This window comes from Rhinolophus sinicus, chromosome 2, assembly GCF_057876585.1.
Source record: "Rhinolophus sinicus isolate RSI-liver-muscle chromosome 2, RSI-T2T, whole genome shotgun sequence".
Lineage (NCBI taxonomy): Eukaryota > Metazoa > Chordata > Mammalia > Chiroptera > Rhinolophidae > Rhinolophus > Rhinolophus sinicus.
In genome coordinates, this window is record NC_142502.1 from 86,706,334 (window position 1) to 86,724,008 (window position 17,675).

The following is a 17,675-nucleotide window of genomic DNA, read 5'->3' on the forward strand; positions in this document are numbered from 1 at the left end:
AGAGTCGGGCTTGCAAAATGTGTGGCCTTCCAGAAAGTGAAATATTTATACACCAAATCACTTCAAATAATAAGAGATCATTTTTACTTTTTTTCATTTGCCCCATGTCCACTATGTTTACTTGCAAAACTTCCTGTAAAAGATTGTCAGGAAGATCTAGGTCAAATTTCACACTAATACATAGCAACTCTATTCGTGTATTTATTTACTCTATTTGGTTCCATAAAGCTTTCATTACCACTAAGCAAGTCTTTATGGTTAGCATATCTGAGTTTTCCTTTTCCTTTGAAATACGTGTCAGCTTTCCCGTTCTATACTCATAAACTTTGGGTATTAAAAATTTGGGTACTTTCAGAGTAAATCAGGCCAAAGCAGTTTGAAAATAACAGGCCCAGCCTGTTATTTTCACATACATTATAGTTTTTAAATCTCGCAACAGCCTTCAAATTAGGTATTACTATTCCCCATCTTACACGTGTGTTAACTGAGACTCAGAAAAAAATTCCATAGTCCTATATCCAGAAGCTGTGAATTGAGAATTCTCACTCAGACCTTTCTGACTCAAAATCCCTGGTTAGTTCTACAATAATGCATGGATTTTAAAAATAGTCAAAAAGCAAAATACTCTGTGGCATTACATGTTTAGACACCCATGTAGAACAGAGGTTCACAGTTGACATTTAAAATTATGACCTGAATCCTTTAAGAAAATATTGTATTTTATCCAACATATTTTTTCAAGTCCTTAAAATGTTAATACACTTTAGGAGTTTTCAACCCAATGTGGTTCTTTTTTTTTCATAATTCAAGTATTATTATCATTAATAGTGCATAAATCTCAACTTTAGATGTCCAGAACAATGCATTCTCATGAGTTTAAGAAACCACAATTTTACAGTCGAAATGGTTTTACTTTTTGCTACTTGCACTTTTATTAATTAGCCATGCCCTGGTCTAACATTAACTCTATAACCACAGTAAATTTACAAACACAATTAGACTCCTATACCCATCAGGTGAACCATGAACATCACCTCTTACTCAAGGTCATAGTATATTTTATGTTTGAGCAAATATAGCTGACCACACTAGTTCACTGACATTTAATTTCTTAGCATCAAGGTAAAGTTACTTTTATAACTTTTATAGCAAAAAAGTAATAACTTTTTAGAGAGTATACTTTATCCTTACATTAGAAGTTTATTAACTTATTCCATAAAACATTAAATATTTTATAATACTTACATCTTTTTTGACACATATTCCTGGTGTCTCTGAGAGAAATTGGACGTGGGACACTTGCTAAGGCTTTATATCAACAAATAAAATAATTTTCCAGCATTGAGCAATCACAATAAGGGCTCAAAATAAATCAATTCTGGTTGTAAAAATGGAGTTAAACCGTATTATTTAACTAAATCAAATTTGCCCACATCCTAGAAATGAAAATGTTTTAATACCTTTATAACATTGTTTTTAGCAAAGCCTATGGAATTCGTTAATTCCAAGGCTGTTGACCAGAAAAACATGGAAATATAGGCTGGCTAATACAATTTTTTCAATCTGTGACAGCTGCTTTTTTACTTTAACAATTATGTTATAAATCTGTTTATGCTAAATCTCACAAGTCTTACCGTCCGTTTCTCCTCTAAATTCTTACTTAATAAGCTTCCTTTTCCATGCTTTTCAAATTCCATGTTGAAAGGGAACAAGAGAAAGAGAGAGAGAGACAGAGATTCAGATTCGTCTAGAAAACGATTTGACGTGCTTACATGCTAGATATTGCAGGACATTCCAAGTTGTGAGAGCCCTAGGACACTATCAGAAAGCCCTGGCGATAATTTCTGGTTAGCTAGTGTTTCCATTTATAGATGTTCAAACCCCATAAACAGGGCACTGAAGAGAAGTCAGGCAGCTGGCCTTAGATAATGATAAATGTCACTAGACATAAAAGCAAACTCTTCAACAGGAGAATATTCCAACAGGTCAGTTTCCCTGAACCATGTAAGACGTGTATGACAAACAACCACTATCAAAGAATTCATTAATAGCCTTTGCAGCAGAATAAAATACACTTGAGACTATAAAACTGATAAATCAGTTCAAAAAGGACAAATGTGATAGTCATATAGCAAAAATGAGTCAGCCAGTCTTGTTCTTCAAAATTGCAATTTTTGTCCTTATAGTCCAGGCAGTTTTGCATTTATGGTATAGTTCAAAATTTTACAAAATACATAAAGGGAAAGCGCAAAGGAAAACTAATTAAAATGATTAAGATACACAACACATATATTCAAAGGGTGCTTCCAATTTTGTTCCATAAAAAGTTGGCAAATGATGTTTAGAAACACCGTGAAATAAAATTGTGTTTCTCTTCACAAAAACTGATTTTGTTCTTCATTATCCTGGCTTTTCAACTGGGAACAAAGTTATGACAGGAGATGAAATTCATTTTGCCAATGAACAAATGTTTTCAGAATTCTTTAGAAATTGTCACATGCTTTAAAGAAAATGAATTGTGTAATTTGATGGGATTTAACTGTTGTTTGTTTGTTGTTGTTTTTTACAGCAAACCAGATATGTGCATGCAACAAAAAATAAAAATGGCTTTTAGAGTCAGCTAAGACTGTGGTGGCCTAATCGCTCAACCTGTTTAAAATGTCCTTTTAACACCTGTTTCTGACCTTAACTCAAATTTCCTATCAGTTTTTCCTTTACTTCTTGAGAAAACATTTTAGGAAATGTGTTGTGAAGTTCTGTCCTTTAGCGTGGTTACAGCTGGTTCTCTGTTGCCAGGCAGGATTGTTCTAGAGCTTATTCTGTACCATGAGGAAGGGCTGAGGGTTTCAGAAGTGAACATTTAGTAGGGAATAAACCTAGCTATTCCTGCTTCAGGATAATGAATTCAGAGACACTGTATTAGACTCATGGGGGTAAGGGGCTTCCCTCTCTGGCTCCACTCTGAATTCCAGAAAGAGAATCATACACGCTAATTGTTGCCCTAACAAGTTTGAAAATTGAAGTCTTGTAGGTTTATCAGTATGCAAGATTGGTATGTGTGAAAAGCAAGGGAATAGTCAAAATTGTACGTGAGTGGAAATACAAAATCTCTCTAGAAAAAAATAAAAGCACACTATGCCTGCAAAAGAAAACTCAGTTATGGCTAGTTTCAGGCCTGAAGGTAAAATTCAGGATCCATTTAGCAGTAGAGGAATGGTAGGATGCAGAGCTGGTTGGGGAAGGAGACGATAACAGTGATAACAGGAGCGAGGGGCAGTGGTAGTGGGAGGGATGAGAGTTTTAATTCAACAAACACGTACTGAATACCTATAATGGGTGAAGATTATTCTGGGTACAGGCAGGTTTTCTTTGAATAATAAATAAGACTAAAAATAAAATTAAAAGTTACAATCTCTACATTTCTTCCCTCTACAAACACAATGTAGGTGTGACTGGATATAAGTAGGATAATAACACTCTTACACAGCACACTTCAATAGCCTTTCTATGTTACCTCAATTCTCAGAAACACTAGAGAAGGTACATACTATTATTTTCTCCATTGTTATGGGCTGAATTACATCCCTCAAAAATTCATATGTTGAAATCCTAACCCCCAATATCTCAGAATAAGACTATATTTGAAGATAGGGTCTTTAAAGAGGTAATTAAGGTAAAATGAGGTCATTAGGGTGGGCCCAATCCAATAGGACTGGTGTCCTTATAAGAAGAGATTAGGACGAAGATACACAAGGAGGTAAGACCATGTGAAGACATAGGGGGAAGATGGCCATCTACAAGCCAAGGAGAGACACCTTCAGGAGAAACCAACTCTGACAACACCTTGACCTTGGACTTCTAGCCTCCAGAATTGTGAGGAAATATATTTTTGTGGTTTAAATCAGCCAGTCTATGGTATTGCTTACCACAGCCATAGCAAACTAATACACCCATTTTAGACTTGAGGAAGTAAGACACAGTTATACAACTAATAGATGTCACTCAAGTCCCCCAGCCCAAGCTCCTAACCACTGTGCACTTTAGTGCCTCTGAATAAATAATTTCCTCACAGGCATAACAGAGAGAGTGGGGAAATAGCACCAGCACTCTATGGTGAATACTATCCACTCCATCCCTTTACAGAGACATGTTTACATATATACGGAGATACATTTTAAGGACAGGAGCTTTTCTTGGGTAAAATTATGCCCACACAAAAGCTGGCCCTCATCCACTTGCTGGTCAGACATCAGGCACTGAGTCCCATTGGTCACCTTTCTGTTTGTCAGTCAGTCACAGCAAACATGTTTCTTCTCTAAATGGAGGGCTCTCTTCCCAGACAGTCATGTGTCTCCCTTCTCACTTCATCGCGGTCTTCCCCAAAGACCTCATCTAAACTAGCAAACCTTACGTCCATTAATTAGCTGTTTTCTCCTTTCATAGCTCTATCACCTCTCGCATTCGATTATTTCACACGCTATTTTAAGTTTACCCATACCTGTTTATTTGTAGCTGATCTCTCCTATTAGAGTATAAGGGTGCTTTATTCATCACTTTATTCAGGCACTTAGAACATAGAAAGGACTAAATAAATTCTTATAAAGGAAAGAGGGCAGGTGGGAGAGGAAAGAAAGGAAAACAGCAAAGAAGGAGAAAGGGAGGAGAGGAAGGGTTGTGAGACAGAATGGAAATATATCAAATGAATGTGACATAGGACATTTGATACATTATTACTTATAAGACTTTTGGTAGGCAACCGAGAAATAAAATGCATATTTATCCAACAGAATCATACTACAGATGAATATAATATTGATTGTTCAATTCTCTTATTCAAACACTATTAAAGGAGAAATAAACAAACTTAGGAAGCAGGAAGAATTGGATTCATTTGCAGATTCTGCCACTTTCTAGTTCAGTCACTTTGAGCAAATTAATTCTCCCAGTTTCAGTTCCCTTCCCCATTAAGACATGATACCAACCTCTTAATGCTACTACAAAAATTAAATATGGTGACGGTGCAAAGAACTTAACCCAGTGTCTGGCATCAGGCAGGCTCTCAGTAAAAGTGAGTGCCATTATTTCCCTGGGCTATACGTGAAGTTTATCAGGGAAAAAGTTACTCCAAAGATACCATGTTTCCCCGAAAATAAGATCGGGTCTTATATTAATTTTTGCTCCAAAAGATGCATTAGGGCTTACGTTCAGGGGATGTCATCCTGAAAAATCATGCTAGGGTTTTTTTTCCAGTTACGTCTTATTTTCAGGGAAACACGCGGTAATATCAAAATCCTAACAAGTGTGGCATAAAAAATAACAGAGAGAATGGGAGAAAATCATTTCTCTGATAAGGGCCGTATATCCAGAATATACAAAGAACTCTTACAACTCAACAATAACAAAAATAATAACCCAATTTAAAATGGGCAAAGAATTTGAATAGACATTTCTCCAAAGAAGACCAGAAAATTGCCAACAAGCACATGAAAAGATGTTCAACAAAATTTTAATTAGGGAATGCATGTCAAACCACAATGAGATAATACTCCACACCAACTAGGAAGACAAAAAAATAAAAAATAAAACAGAGAATAACAAGATTTGGCAAGAATGCGGATAAACTAGAATAGTATCAAAGTCCTAACAAGGATAAAACTAGAATGGAAAACTAATATCAAAGTCCTAAACTACAATGGATAAATCTCATCCATTGTTGGTGGGATTATTTAGTGGAACAGCCACTTTAGAAAACAGTTTGACAGCTCCTCAGACTTTTATGTAGAGAGTTACCATATGATCCAGCAATTCCACTTCTAGGTATATATACAAAGGAAGTGAAAACATATGCCCACAAAAAAACTTGCACACAAATATTCATGATAGCATTATTCATAATAGTCAAAAAGTGGAAACAACACAAATGTGTATCAACACATGAATGGCGAAACAAATGTGATATATCCATTTAATGGCATATATTCTTATTCAGCAATAAGAAAGAATGACGCACTGGTACATACAACGACATGGATGAAACTTGAAATTATAAGGGAAAGAAGATCGTCAAAAAAGCCACATATTATATAATTCATATATATGAAATGTCCAGAATAGGCAAGTCTATAGAAATAAAAAGATAATTTGTGGTTGCCAGATGTTAGGGGCAGGGCCAAATCGGGAGTGACTGCTACTGGGCACAAGTTTCTTTTGAGGGTGATGAAACTATTCAGAAATTAGATAGTGGTGACTGCATAACCCTGAATATACTAAAAACTGCTGGATTGTATGTATAATTTGAAAGAGTAAATTTTACGGTGTGTGAATATCTTAACAAAGCTACTATTTTTAAAAAATAACAGAGGAAGAGCTACAATTTCTTTCTAAACTGGAAATGCATTAATTTTTTCCAGGAATATAACATGCACAATGGGTCACTCCAAACAGGAAATTAAAATGTGCACTATAGTAGGCAAGCAAGAATTCCATTCAAAATGGAAACAAATGACCCTCTTGGCAAATAATTACTTCAAGATATGGCCACCTCATTCCATTGCATTATCCTTTGTATTTGCCTTTTGCATCATCACCACATGGCTTGTGAGCGATTCGGCTTTTGAAATCACAGCTGCTCAGATTTGCGGGCCTATATCTAAAAACTGGGTAAAAGTGAAGTTTGTAGCTACTACAATGGCTTGTTCATCTACTGGGCCCAAGGGCTAAATGCAGTTTTTTGTTGTTGTCATTTTCTTCAATAGAGGCAATTCCCCTATAGTGCCATTTCAAGAACTTGCATCTCCACTACAAATGCACAGAAAAATGCTTACTTCTAAAACCATGCAAGGTAGATAGACACCCAGAGGCATGAAAAAACGCATGCTGTTTTCTTTTGAAAAAGACGACAGTCTACAAAGTATGGTGTAAACAACTGATGATCTTCCATATTGTATGCTCCAAGGATAAACATTTTTTTAGTAAAACAGGAGCCTCTTCTGAAACAATGAATGCTTTTTATATGGGTTTCTTCTCACTCCACATAGCAGCTCCAGGCCATGGGTCCTGTACCCTCTTCGGAGTCAAGTTAGAAGCCCAGGAAACCCCCATACCCATTTAGTAGTGGACAAGGCTATCCTGCCCTCAACACATGCCTCCACGCGCCCTAGCCTGCCCCAGAAGCACTTCAGGAATGTATTTCCCGTGGTACCCAAGAGCCAAAAGCAAATCTAGCTCAGATCTAGCCCTGAGAACTGATTTGACTCAAACAGCTAACTTTTGACCTATTGGTATTGCTCTAAGTCCAAAATGTATGCCTATGTCTCTAGAAGGCTCTCTTTGATAGTCAAATGTGGTGGGTAGGAAAAACAAAAGGCAGAAAATGTTCCCAGAATTTTCTGGTTTTCTCAGCTTTGGCAAATGTGAACTCTCAAGCAACAGCTGTGGACTCTTCTGGAAAATCCTCTCACTCTTACCTTCGAATCTCTGTGTACATCTGTCACACAGGCAAATACAGGAACACTGTTAACCTCCCACTATCACCACTTTGAAGCATCCTTATGGCTTCTGCAGACCAGTGGTACAGAGTACAAAGGGTTGTGGTACATGCTCACAGCTTGGGAAAAGAGAATGTCTACAGATGAATTTGTCACTATATAATAAACATTTTTTTGTAAGTTGAAGCTGCCAAGTGGACACAAAAGCAAACCTCAAAATATCAGCATATGATAATTACAGTAATGACAGCTTAACAAACTTGTACCTTTGTAATTACCATTCTTCAGTGAAATATAAACCTTTTCTACTGGAATATGATTGTGTTTTTTTAACTTTTTGTGATACTATCTGTCCCCTTATTTTAGTTCTGGGTCTTCTTTTTTTTTTTTTTCAGTGTCTCAAAAATCAGTAAAACTTTATTCACTTCCATTCTTTCGCCATTAACCGAAAACTGGAGAAAGCAAAAATGTTTTGTGTTTACAAATATAAATGGCCTCATTACCCAGAGATCAAAACCTTAAACGACAATGAGGAAGATAAAAGTGTCCTCCCTCACATGCCCTGAGCTGACTCTTATATCATTTTATGGACAAAGCCTTCAGTCCACTTGGACTATGTTTTTTAAATGACTCTAGAAAAGACATTTTAGTCAGTGTAAGGGCAGGAACACTTTCGTTAGCAAATCACTTCTTGATAGCAGAGCATTTGTTTGGAGCATTAAAAAATACTACAATCAAGTGAGAGCTGGGAGAACTTTGAAAAGTGCTATCTTTTTTAATGTGTGCATCTGAAAAATGCAATTATCAAAAATTATTGAAAAATAAAATGTGAGGTTTTAAAAAAACTAATACATCAACATTGATAGTTTGTAAATAACAATGATTCTGATGTGAAACTAAATCCATACCTCCAGCATCTATAGCATACAAGCTGATTAAAACCAGTCAGGGATCCAAGTCTAAAATGTTCCATTTTCTCAACTATTCTATACTCAGTGTCTACAATTTTCAAGGGACTGTTGAATATTTTCTCTTCTTCATGGTGACATCTACTTAGGTGCTCGGTTGAACAGGTTTTTGCTCTTACATTTGGTAACACTCGATCTATTTCCAAGGCCTTTGAATTGTAGACACACCTCCTAATACCATGTTTCCCCTAAAATAAGACCTAGTTGGACAATCAGCTCTAATGAGCCTTTTGGAGAAAAAATTAATATAAGACCCGGTATTATATTATATTGTATTATACCCGGTCTTATAGTAAAATAAGACCAGGTCTTACAGTAATTTTTGCTCCAAAAGACGCATTAGAGCTGATTGTCTGGCTAGCTGATTGTCTTATTTTTAGGGAAACACAGTAGTGTCTCTGTTTCTCTCTCTCTCTCTCTCTCTCTCTCTCTCTCTCTCTCTCTCTCTCTCTCTCTCTCTCTCACCATTGCTGTTGTAGGAGTGAAGAAAGCAAGCCAAGTTAAACTGAGAAGACTTAAGGAAAAAGGATTTGAATGGAAAGTTTTAATTTTTGGATATTAGAATTACAGTGTGTGTTTCTAACTTCAGAAAGGAATTTTGGATTTAAGTTTTCCTGTGTCTTTACAACTTAATCAAAGCAACCAGATTCAACACTGTAGCTCACTCCCCCATAAACCCAGCAGCTTAGCAGTTGTGGTTGTGTTGACATGACAAATCACTTTGCCCCCAACAGTAACAGTTCCGTGCCCTTTGAGACAGCGTGCCCAGGATATACTTTCAGTTTTATCAGTTGAAATTGAAACATGTCCCAGAGCAGTCTGCACTTATACAGAAAGAATGCTTACCTTTCAGCTGACTTGGAAGCAGCCTGCAGGACGGTAATCCATCAGGGAGGTCACCGGCCACATTCCCAGAGCAGCTGACCCTGTCAGTCTTTGGAAAATACTGTTTACTCTAATGCTAGATACCAGGCACAAGACACAGAAACTAAATTTAAAAAGAGTTAGGCATAAGCCACATCCCCAATGGGACCACTTCACGAAAACAGGAGTTGCTAAGTTCCCCAAATGATTTCTTTAAAGAATATCTTAGCAATAGTGGGGATTTGGAGTCAAGTGTTGGAAAAGTTTTGCAATATATCCAACTATTTACTTTTTAGGGTACTGATGAAAAATTTTAAGCTTCCCTAAGGACATAAGTGGCCGAAGAGTAAAAGGTTACTGAAAATGGAATTTCTCTTCTACTTGTATTGATTGGATTTTTAAAATAAAATTGAAAGTCCTCTTGAAATTAAATGCTAATTGCCCCAGAGAAGGAAAGTGAGAATTATGCAATAGGTGGCCATGCATGGCTGAACGTACTCCACAGTCAGGCAGGGCAGCTGCCCTGCTATTCAGCCACCAAGAAACATCCAGAGAGGGCAGACTTTCCCTGCGCCCTCTTCAGTTCCCACAGATTTTCTTTACTAATTACTCTCAACAGCAATTGAGTCCACATACACTAAAGACCACAAATTACATGTGCAGCCTCTATACATACAAGGTTATTCAACTTTGACCTCAGGTCCATTAAGATGCTACTTTTAAACCAGGACAAAGAGGCTCAGAGTTTGAAAAACAAATTATTACCCATTTATTTGGTTATCTGTGGAACTAGTATCATCCCAGATTGGCTCTGTCATTGCACCAAGTATATCATCCCACTCTGCATTCTATAATGCATTTTAAAAGAAAGAAAATAACTCTATCATGTATGTACCAGTTGGGATTATTCACATAGATACTTTCTTCCACTATTTCCACAAATTGAATTGGTTTATGTTGACAATTTCTAAGTGAATACTCATGTAAATAAGCAAACAAACAAAAAACAAAAAACACTGATTCCTTCTTTTTCATCCAGTTCAATAACTTGACAACCATGGGTTCAATACTGCATCCACACCCCTGCTGGCACTGACAGCTTTCAGGGGTCAAACAACACAGTCTGCTGTCAGAAGCTTACTGTGATTCCCTGAAAACAAGACCTAGCCAGACCATCAGCTCTAATGCTTCTTTTGGAGCAAAAATTAATATAAGACACGGTATTGTATTATATTGTTTTATATTATATTATATTATATTATATTATATTATATTATATTATATTGTATTATATTGTATTGTATTATATTAAAGACATGGTCTTATATTATAGTAAAATAAGACCAGGTCTTATATTAATGTTTGCTCCAAAAAGACACATTAGAGCTGATGGTCCAGCTAGGTCTTATTTTCGGGGAAACGCAGGACTTAGGAGTGAACAGAGTCACATATAGCAAGACACCAAAGCAGGCTGAATGTGATAAGCGCTAAATTAGGAGTATAAATGGTGTGCTTTGAGAGCCAAAGGAGAGGGCCATTCTGCCTAGGGACACTGGAGGTGACTTCACACAGATGCTGGATTTGCGCTCAGCCATCCTAACTGACTCTTACTGCTAAAGTCACCTTTGGACAGAAAGCACATCAACCTCTCTTGGGTGCTTGTGAAAAATTCAAAATCTTGTTCACAATAAATGAAAATCAAACCATCATGCTGGATGCGTTAAACATATACCCTGATGGGTGTCAATTATTTCTCCATCTAACTGGGGAAATAAATTAATTTTAAAAATGGTATAGCCACTTTAGGGAAAAAAATTCAAAATCTGGGACGCCACCCAAGACCCCAGCGTCATAATCTTCATTTGAACAAGACCTAGAGGTGATTCCTACAGGTATTAAAGTTTGAGAAGCAATGATTCAACAACTTTTAGAATTGCTAGAGATAAGAAGAAGGACACGTCATGGACATGTCTAAAATAATGGAGACCAGAATATGGACAATGTGCTTGAGAAACAGCAAGTAGAAACGGAGGCTTCACGGAGCACATCGGGAGGGTTTATGTCTGTCACCTAACAGTAATAATCAAAAGCACCACGACCACTTACTATGAGCCAGTGACTCTGCTGAGTGACTGATACAGCGCCATCTCATTTTGTGCTCTCAACAACCCCCATGAGGGAACTACATCATTTTACAGATGAGGAAGCCGAGACTTACCAAAGTTAAGCAACTTTCCAAGTCCACACAGGCAGAAAGGAGGAGAGCCAGGATCAAAAACTAGTATTTACTGTTAAGCCACAGCTCTCACCCACTACCAGCTGTAAACCTTGGATTCTCCAGACCCGGAACAAATCCCAGTCCACTTCTTCCTGATAAATGCTCCCCTAAAAAGCAACCAGAGGGCCTGAATCCCAGCAGTAGAGCATCCAAGGCAGCCCAAACTCTATTTCTCCTTCCTTCCTCCTTTCCTTCTTAAACTCTTGCACCTGATAGAATCAGGACAGAAGACTGACGAAAATATTTTTGTGAATAAAGTAATTATTTTTTCATTAAACATTTAACTTGTTTTTCATTTTATTACCAACTCAATTCATATACACTAAAAAATTTGGAAAATACAAAAAAGTACAAAAAGGAAAATTTAAATTCTCTGTAAAGTCACAACTCAAATAGACTACAGTTAACATTAAGGTATATTTCTTTCCAGGTTTTTTTCATATACTTATATTTTTTGAGGTTATTAGGATTGTAATCTGTATTTTTATTGAATAACACATTATGAACAATGTCTCCTGTCATTAATGCGTTTATCCATGAGTGTTTCTAATGGATGGGTGGTGGCAAATATAATCTTTGTCTGGCCTGGCCAAGAGTCAGGGAGAGAAGTGAGATAATAGCATAGGTGAGGAAAACTGGCTGGATATAACCCACCTTAATGGATAGTGCTCTCCTTTATCACTTTAAGATTGAAATGGGTCATGTTAAGTTTGCTTAAAATAAAAATCATTGTATGTTAGAGGCAAGTGAAATTATCAAATTTCCCAAAACTCAGAAAAACAGGACCAGAAGAAACACTGTAATTCTGTGGCTATGAATGACTTATGCTTCTTACTTATTACAGTGTATCAACAAGAGCTTTTGATAAAATATCCAGCATTTTTTTTTAAATACATCAATTATTATGTTCACCATAATAATATTTTAGTAGTAATACATGCTCATTTTGGATATTTTTTTAACTATCCAAAAGTAGAGGCATCTTATTTACTTATATTAATTGCAGGTAACATAAACTGACTCAAGAAAAATATTATTATCATGATGATAATGATGATGACGATGCAAGAATATTTCATGGCACTCAGCCAGGCTTCATGAGAGCTAAAACCAGAAACTAGAAAGTCATCAGAAACCAGTTTTTCTCTGGAGTCCCATGATTTCTTGCCTTTTCCTCTCTTTGTACATCTGCTTTCTTCTTATTTTTCTGAAAATTTGCTTTTATGTGTGTAAGTGGGGGAAGATGCCTGAACCTCCAGTCCAAAATGTGCATGTCTCCCAATCCAGGCATGCATACAAACTGACTTGCTTTCTCTGAATTCCCTAATGTTCATTGCAGCATTCATTGTTCACAGTGGCCAAGACATGGAAACAACGGAAGTGTCCTTTGATAGATGATTGGGTTAAGAAGACATGTTGCATATATACAATGGAATATTACTGGGCCATAAGAAAAGATAAAATACTGCCATTTACAACAACATGGATGGATCTTGAGCTTATCATACTGAGCGAAAAAAGTCAGACAAAAAAAGTCAAGAACCGTATGATTTCACTCATTTGTGAGATATAAAACTGAAAGCAACAAATAAAAAGACAAACAAAAGCTCATAGACACAGCTAACAGTTTAGTGGTGACCAGAGGGTAACGACATAGAAGAGGGTAAAGGGAGTCAAATATACGGTGACAGAAGGAGGTTTGACTTTGGGTTGTAAACATACAATACAATACATAGATGATGTATTATAGAATTGTACAGTTAAAACCTATATAAATATATTAACTAATGTCACCCCAATAAATTTAAATAAATAAATAAATACCCTAAATTCTCTAAGGGATTGAGAATCCAATTTGCCCTCTTGAGTCAGGTGTCCACCATGATCCCATCTGCTATGGGCAGTGTAACGTGGAGATGGAAGGAGAAAGGACAGGGTCACATATTCTCAACACAAAAGAGTATAGGAGACACAATTAGAGGAATCTGCTAAAAACTAGGAAAATAAAACAAACAAAAAAATACAACTAATGTTCATATTTTGGTGCATTTTCTTCCACTTTTTTTTTCTATTCCAGATTTAATAATATTCCCTTTTTCTGCATATTTCAGTTGTGGCAATGATATATAAATTATAGACCTTAATCTAAGAATTTTTTTATCATACTAAAAATTTTGAAAAATATTTTATATCAGCAAATAAAGCTCCAATCAGTGACTATGCCACCTTTCATTATCCATCCCAATGTTGTTGGAAACTTAAGTTGTTTCTGGTTTTCCATGATTTCAAACACATCTGAGATGAGCATGTTGGTGTGCAGAGAGCTATTTCTCTATTTTGAATTATTTCATTAAAATTGAGTTCCAGATGCTGAATTTTGCCAGATTCAACATTATTCAAGTTCTTTATAAACACTACTTACTTTCTTTTCTAAAGGGTTCCATAAGTGTGTCTTTCACATACCGTCACCAGCATTAAGTATTACCATATTTTAAAATTTGCCATAATGGAAATGTAAGATAAATATAACATTACTGGTGTTCTTAAGGCAATATGAGTGCAAACATGGTTTCTTCTATACGATTGTTGAGACATTGAGATACAATCGCTACGCGCTGGCCAACTAGCATCAAGTCTCCTTTGATATCTAGAATCAAACACACCATGCTTCCTTTGTACCATCCTTCACTCATCCAACAAACACTGAATGAGCACCTATTAACTTCCAATCACTGTGCAAAACTTGAGATAAAAAGTTATTGATACACAGTCCTGTCCGTAAGGGCACTGGTATGCAAAGGATGAGAAGGATAACAGTCTTCACGGGAGTAAACACAGAGAAATACCACTGCGTTCCACTCAGGGCTGCCCTGCGTAGCCCTGGAGCTCCCTCAGCGATACACACCCAACAGGTCCCCTGGCCAGTTCTGTCCAAACCTACTCTCCAAGAGAGCAAAGGAATGGGACTGAGTAGTGCTTTAAATGCGTTCCAGCCCCAAAGCCCAGGCCAACCGAGCATATTCCTGCTTAACTAAAAGAAGAATGCCTAAAAATATAAGTGGATGAGCTACTCCTTTAGGCCTTATTCAGGTATATAAAAGTAGTAAGCCCAACTATAATATCTGAAACACACAAAATGTACACTCAATAGCAGACAGCAGACTCTCATGATAACTCTCTCGCTCTTTCTTACTACAATTTATTAATATACATGTTGGTCTCAATTTGAAAAGTTCATTGAGGCCTAATTTAGAATTAATAACCTAAAGCAATCGTACACAGTTAATGCACTTCCCAAGTTAGTCAGGGGTATAATGTCATCACATAAAACCAAGTCTTGGTGATTATTTGAGCACCAGCTGTGCACTGATCAGGAACATGAGAGGAATTTTAATTACCATTACCCAGAGGAAAATAATTAGTTGCTTCGTAAAGAGAACAAAAAAACAAATGTTGCTATTTCCATTTTAATTTCAACTACTGAGGTTGATAAAACTCAAAATCGTTTTATGTATTTTACAAAAATCATAAACTTGTTAATGGAGCATTAGCAGATTGAAAGTTAATCTTCATGCCCATAAATTAATTGACACACTATTTACTAGATAATTGGTACATATTTTTTTAGGAAGGGCATGAAATAACTGCCAAATCAGGAAGTAAAAAGGGTGACAAACACCTTGAAGAGAGCAATGCAATTAGCTTTCTCAAAATTTCAAAACATTATTAAAATCTCTTTTATCCCATTTTCCTTTTCTTCAAACATAACAAATTGAATGTCATTCTCGTCCACCCCTTGCAGAAGAATTTAAGAACTCTCACGTCAGAGTAACATGGAACATTTACTAGACTAATTTAAGAGTTTGGACCAATTGTAGCCTCCTCTTCTCAAGAGTCATTAAGCATGAGACCCACCTGTCCACCTGGGTGAGGAATCACACCACGGACAGGGGGCACTGTTGTCTGTTTGGACAGAGCAGTAGCTGTGAAATACTAAAGACAGTGCTAAGCCACTTGAGTTACTCAAAGGTGCTACAATATGCTGAGAAAACAAAACAATTGTTTGGAAAATTTTGGAGCTTTTAGGAAGCCTACAGATATTAAGGTGTAGGCAAACATAAATGTAAAAAAAGTAAAACATCTGAGGTAATCGAACCCCCGCCGCAAATAAGCAGTTACACCCTTGCCTTAGACTTAGGCCTGCCCCTGTGAATTCCGATGGATGTAAATCCATCTCTCTTCACATTTTCATGTCATTGAGGCATTTATGTGTCCCTAACCATTTTCCCACAGACAAGTTTTGCCACAAAAGTCTCAATAAGTACTTGGAATGGAATATTATTTGAGTCCAGTTTATATCTTTATGGCTTTAGGCATTTATGCTGAATGATACATGTAAACACTTGACTATAAAAGCTGCCCCTCTCCTTTCCAAAAAAGTGCAATTTATGTCCTGTATGTGCAACTGACAGCTGACCACAGTAATGAATACGCATTTAGAAACACATCATGCTTAAGGTGTCTTAACCTGTTCCCAAATGCCGTCTTTTTTTCCCGAGTGGTCAGGCCCTTGTCCAGAGCTCTCTATGCTGGAAGAGCTGGAGCAGGTGGAGCTGGGCACTGATCCCTGAACCACGCCAGGGCACACTTTTCCACTGGAGTTTCCTTTCAATTGCTTCTGTGCAATAAAACCAAGGGCTTACGAAATGAAAAAAGTAAAAAATTCCCTGAGCCTTAGTTTCTTATTAGAAAAATAGGAATAAGAATACCAACTCTCCTGCAGCACTGTCTGAAAGATAAAGTGGAAAAGGGGATCACTATATATTAGCACTATTTTTGTGGGAACTACTTTTTCTCTCATTGTTCTAGGTCACTAGCAGACAAACATGTGACTTGAACAACAAACTTGAATGGTCCAGCGTCCGTGGAGATACTTATTGTTGCAACAGAATGAAACAAGCTGGTGGTGTGATATATTCATTGCCTTGCATCACTGCCATTGTGTGGCATGTTAATTATTAGGCATAAATAATAGGCCATGGATATAAACACCAATAATCAGTATTGCTTTTACAGTAAAGTCCCTTTTTTAAATTTCTCTCATTCTGTCCATTCTCCGTATCTATCATCAGCATCAATGTCAGCAGTTTTTTTTTAATGTGGCTTCACTGTCATCACTTAAAGGAATCATCACATTAAAAGACAGAGTGTTACCTTGCTCCTGAACCGAGATGCTTCCACCCCAATCTCAGTGCTTCAGTCCATGGTTCACTCACTGGCCTTTTCCACTGGAGGTTGTGGTCCGAGAGGAAGTAAAATATCTAGACCATGAGGCCACATCTTTCTTCTCCTTGGGCAGAAGAGGACCGGCAGCTGAATAAAGAAGAGAAAGTAAGTCAATATTTGTGGACAACTTTGTATTGACCTCTCAGACCAGTTCTGTAAGGTAACGGGGACTATCATCTCCCTTTTGCAAGTAGAGAAGCTGCACCTAATTATTGCTGAATAACTTGCCCAAGGCCCCAGCTAGAAAGCGGCAGAACAAGGACACGAATCAAGGTCTGCTCCACACCATACTCGAGCCTGCTGTGTTACAGTGGATCAGAGCAAAGCCCTCGCATTCCAGAGTGTGCAGGTGGGGGCAAAGTATGCCCAGGGTGGGCAGGACCCAGGGAGATAGAGTTCTGAATTCTGCAAAGTGGGAATTTTTAAAGGAAAGTGATGAGAATCAAGGACTAATGGGGAAAAGGGAGACTGGGTCAACACATGAATATTTTCAATATAAAAATGTCACTGTGAGCAAGGCAATTGATGAGCCCAGGAGTGTATCAGTCTGGCTTTAGTTGGAGAAGCAGAGCCACTATGAGTGTTATGGGAATATGGGATTTACTATAGGAATTAGAATTTTCACAATTATGGGAGGAGCAGGGCAAGCAAAGGTCTAGAAAAGAGAGTTTGAGGACAGAAGAGTTATTAACCAACTCTCAGGAAGCACTGACCTTGGTGAACACATCAAAGCTTGCAGAGAAACCTGGGAAGCCAAGCACAGCTAGCCTCTGAAGTAGGGCTGTGAAAGGA

General features: G+C 37.2%; 1 protein-coding gene across 20 annotated transcripts in view; it reads right to left on the reverse strand.

The window, feature by feature from the left end:
• The window catches only part of MLIP (muscular LMNA interacting protein), a 245,332-nt gene extending 228,408 nt beyond the window's left edge, over positions 1–16,924 (reverse strand). For 10 of the 20 annotated variants that reach the window (XM_019734762.3, XM_019734761.3, XM_088795652.1 and 7 more), the window contains exon 1: positions 1,635–1,765. In XM_019734762.3, the coding sequence (XP_019590321.3) occupies positions 1,635–1,697 (63 nt within the window). In that variant the 5' untranslated portion in view covers positions 1,698–1,765. Of the gene's footprint in view, positions 1–1,634; positions 1,842–16,811 lie in introns of those variants that run through there. The other 10 variants (XM_074333103.2, XM_074333097.2, XM_074333098.2 and 7 more) reach the window with 7 other exon arrangements.
• Between the last annotated feature and the right edge of the window lie 751 nt (positions 16,925–17,675).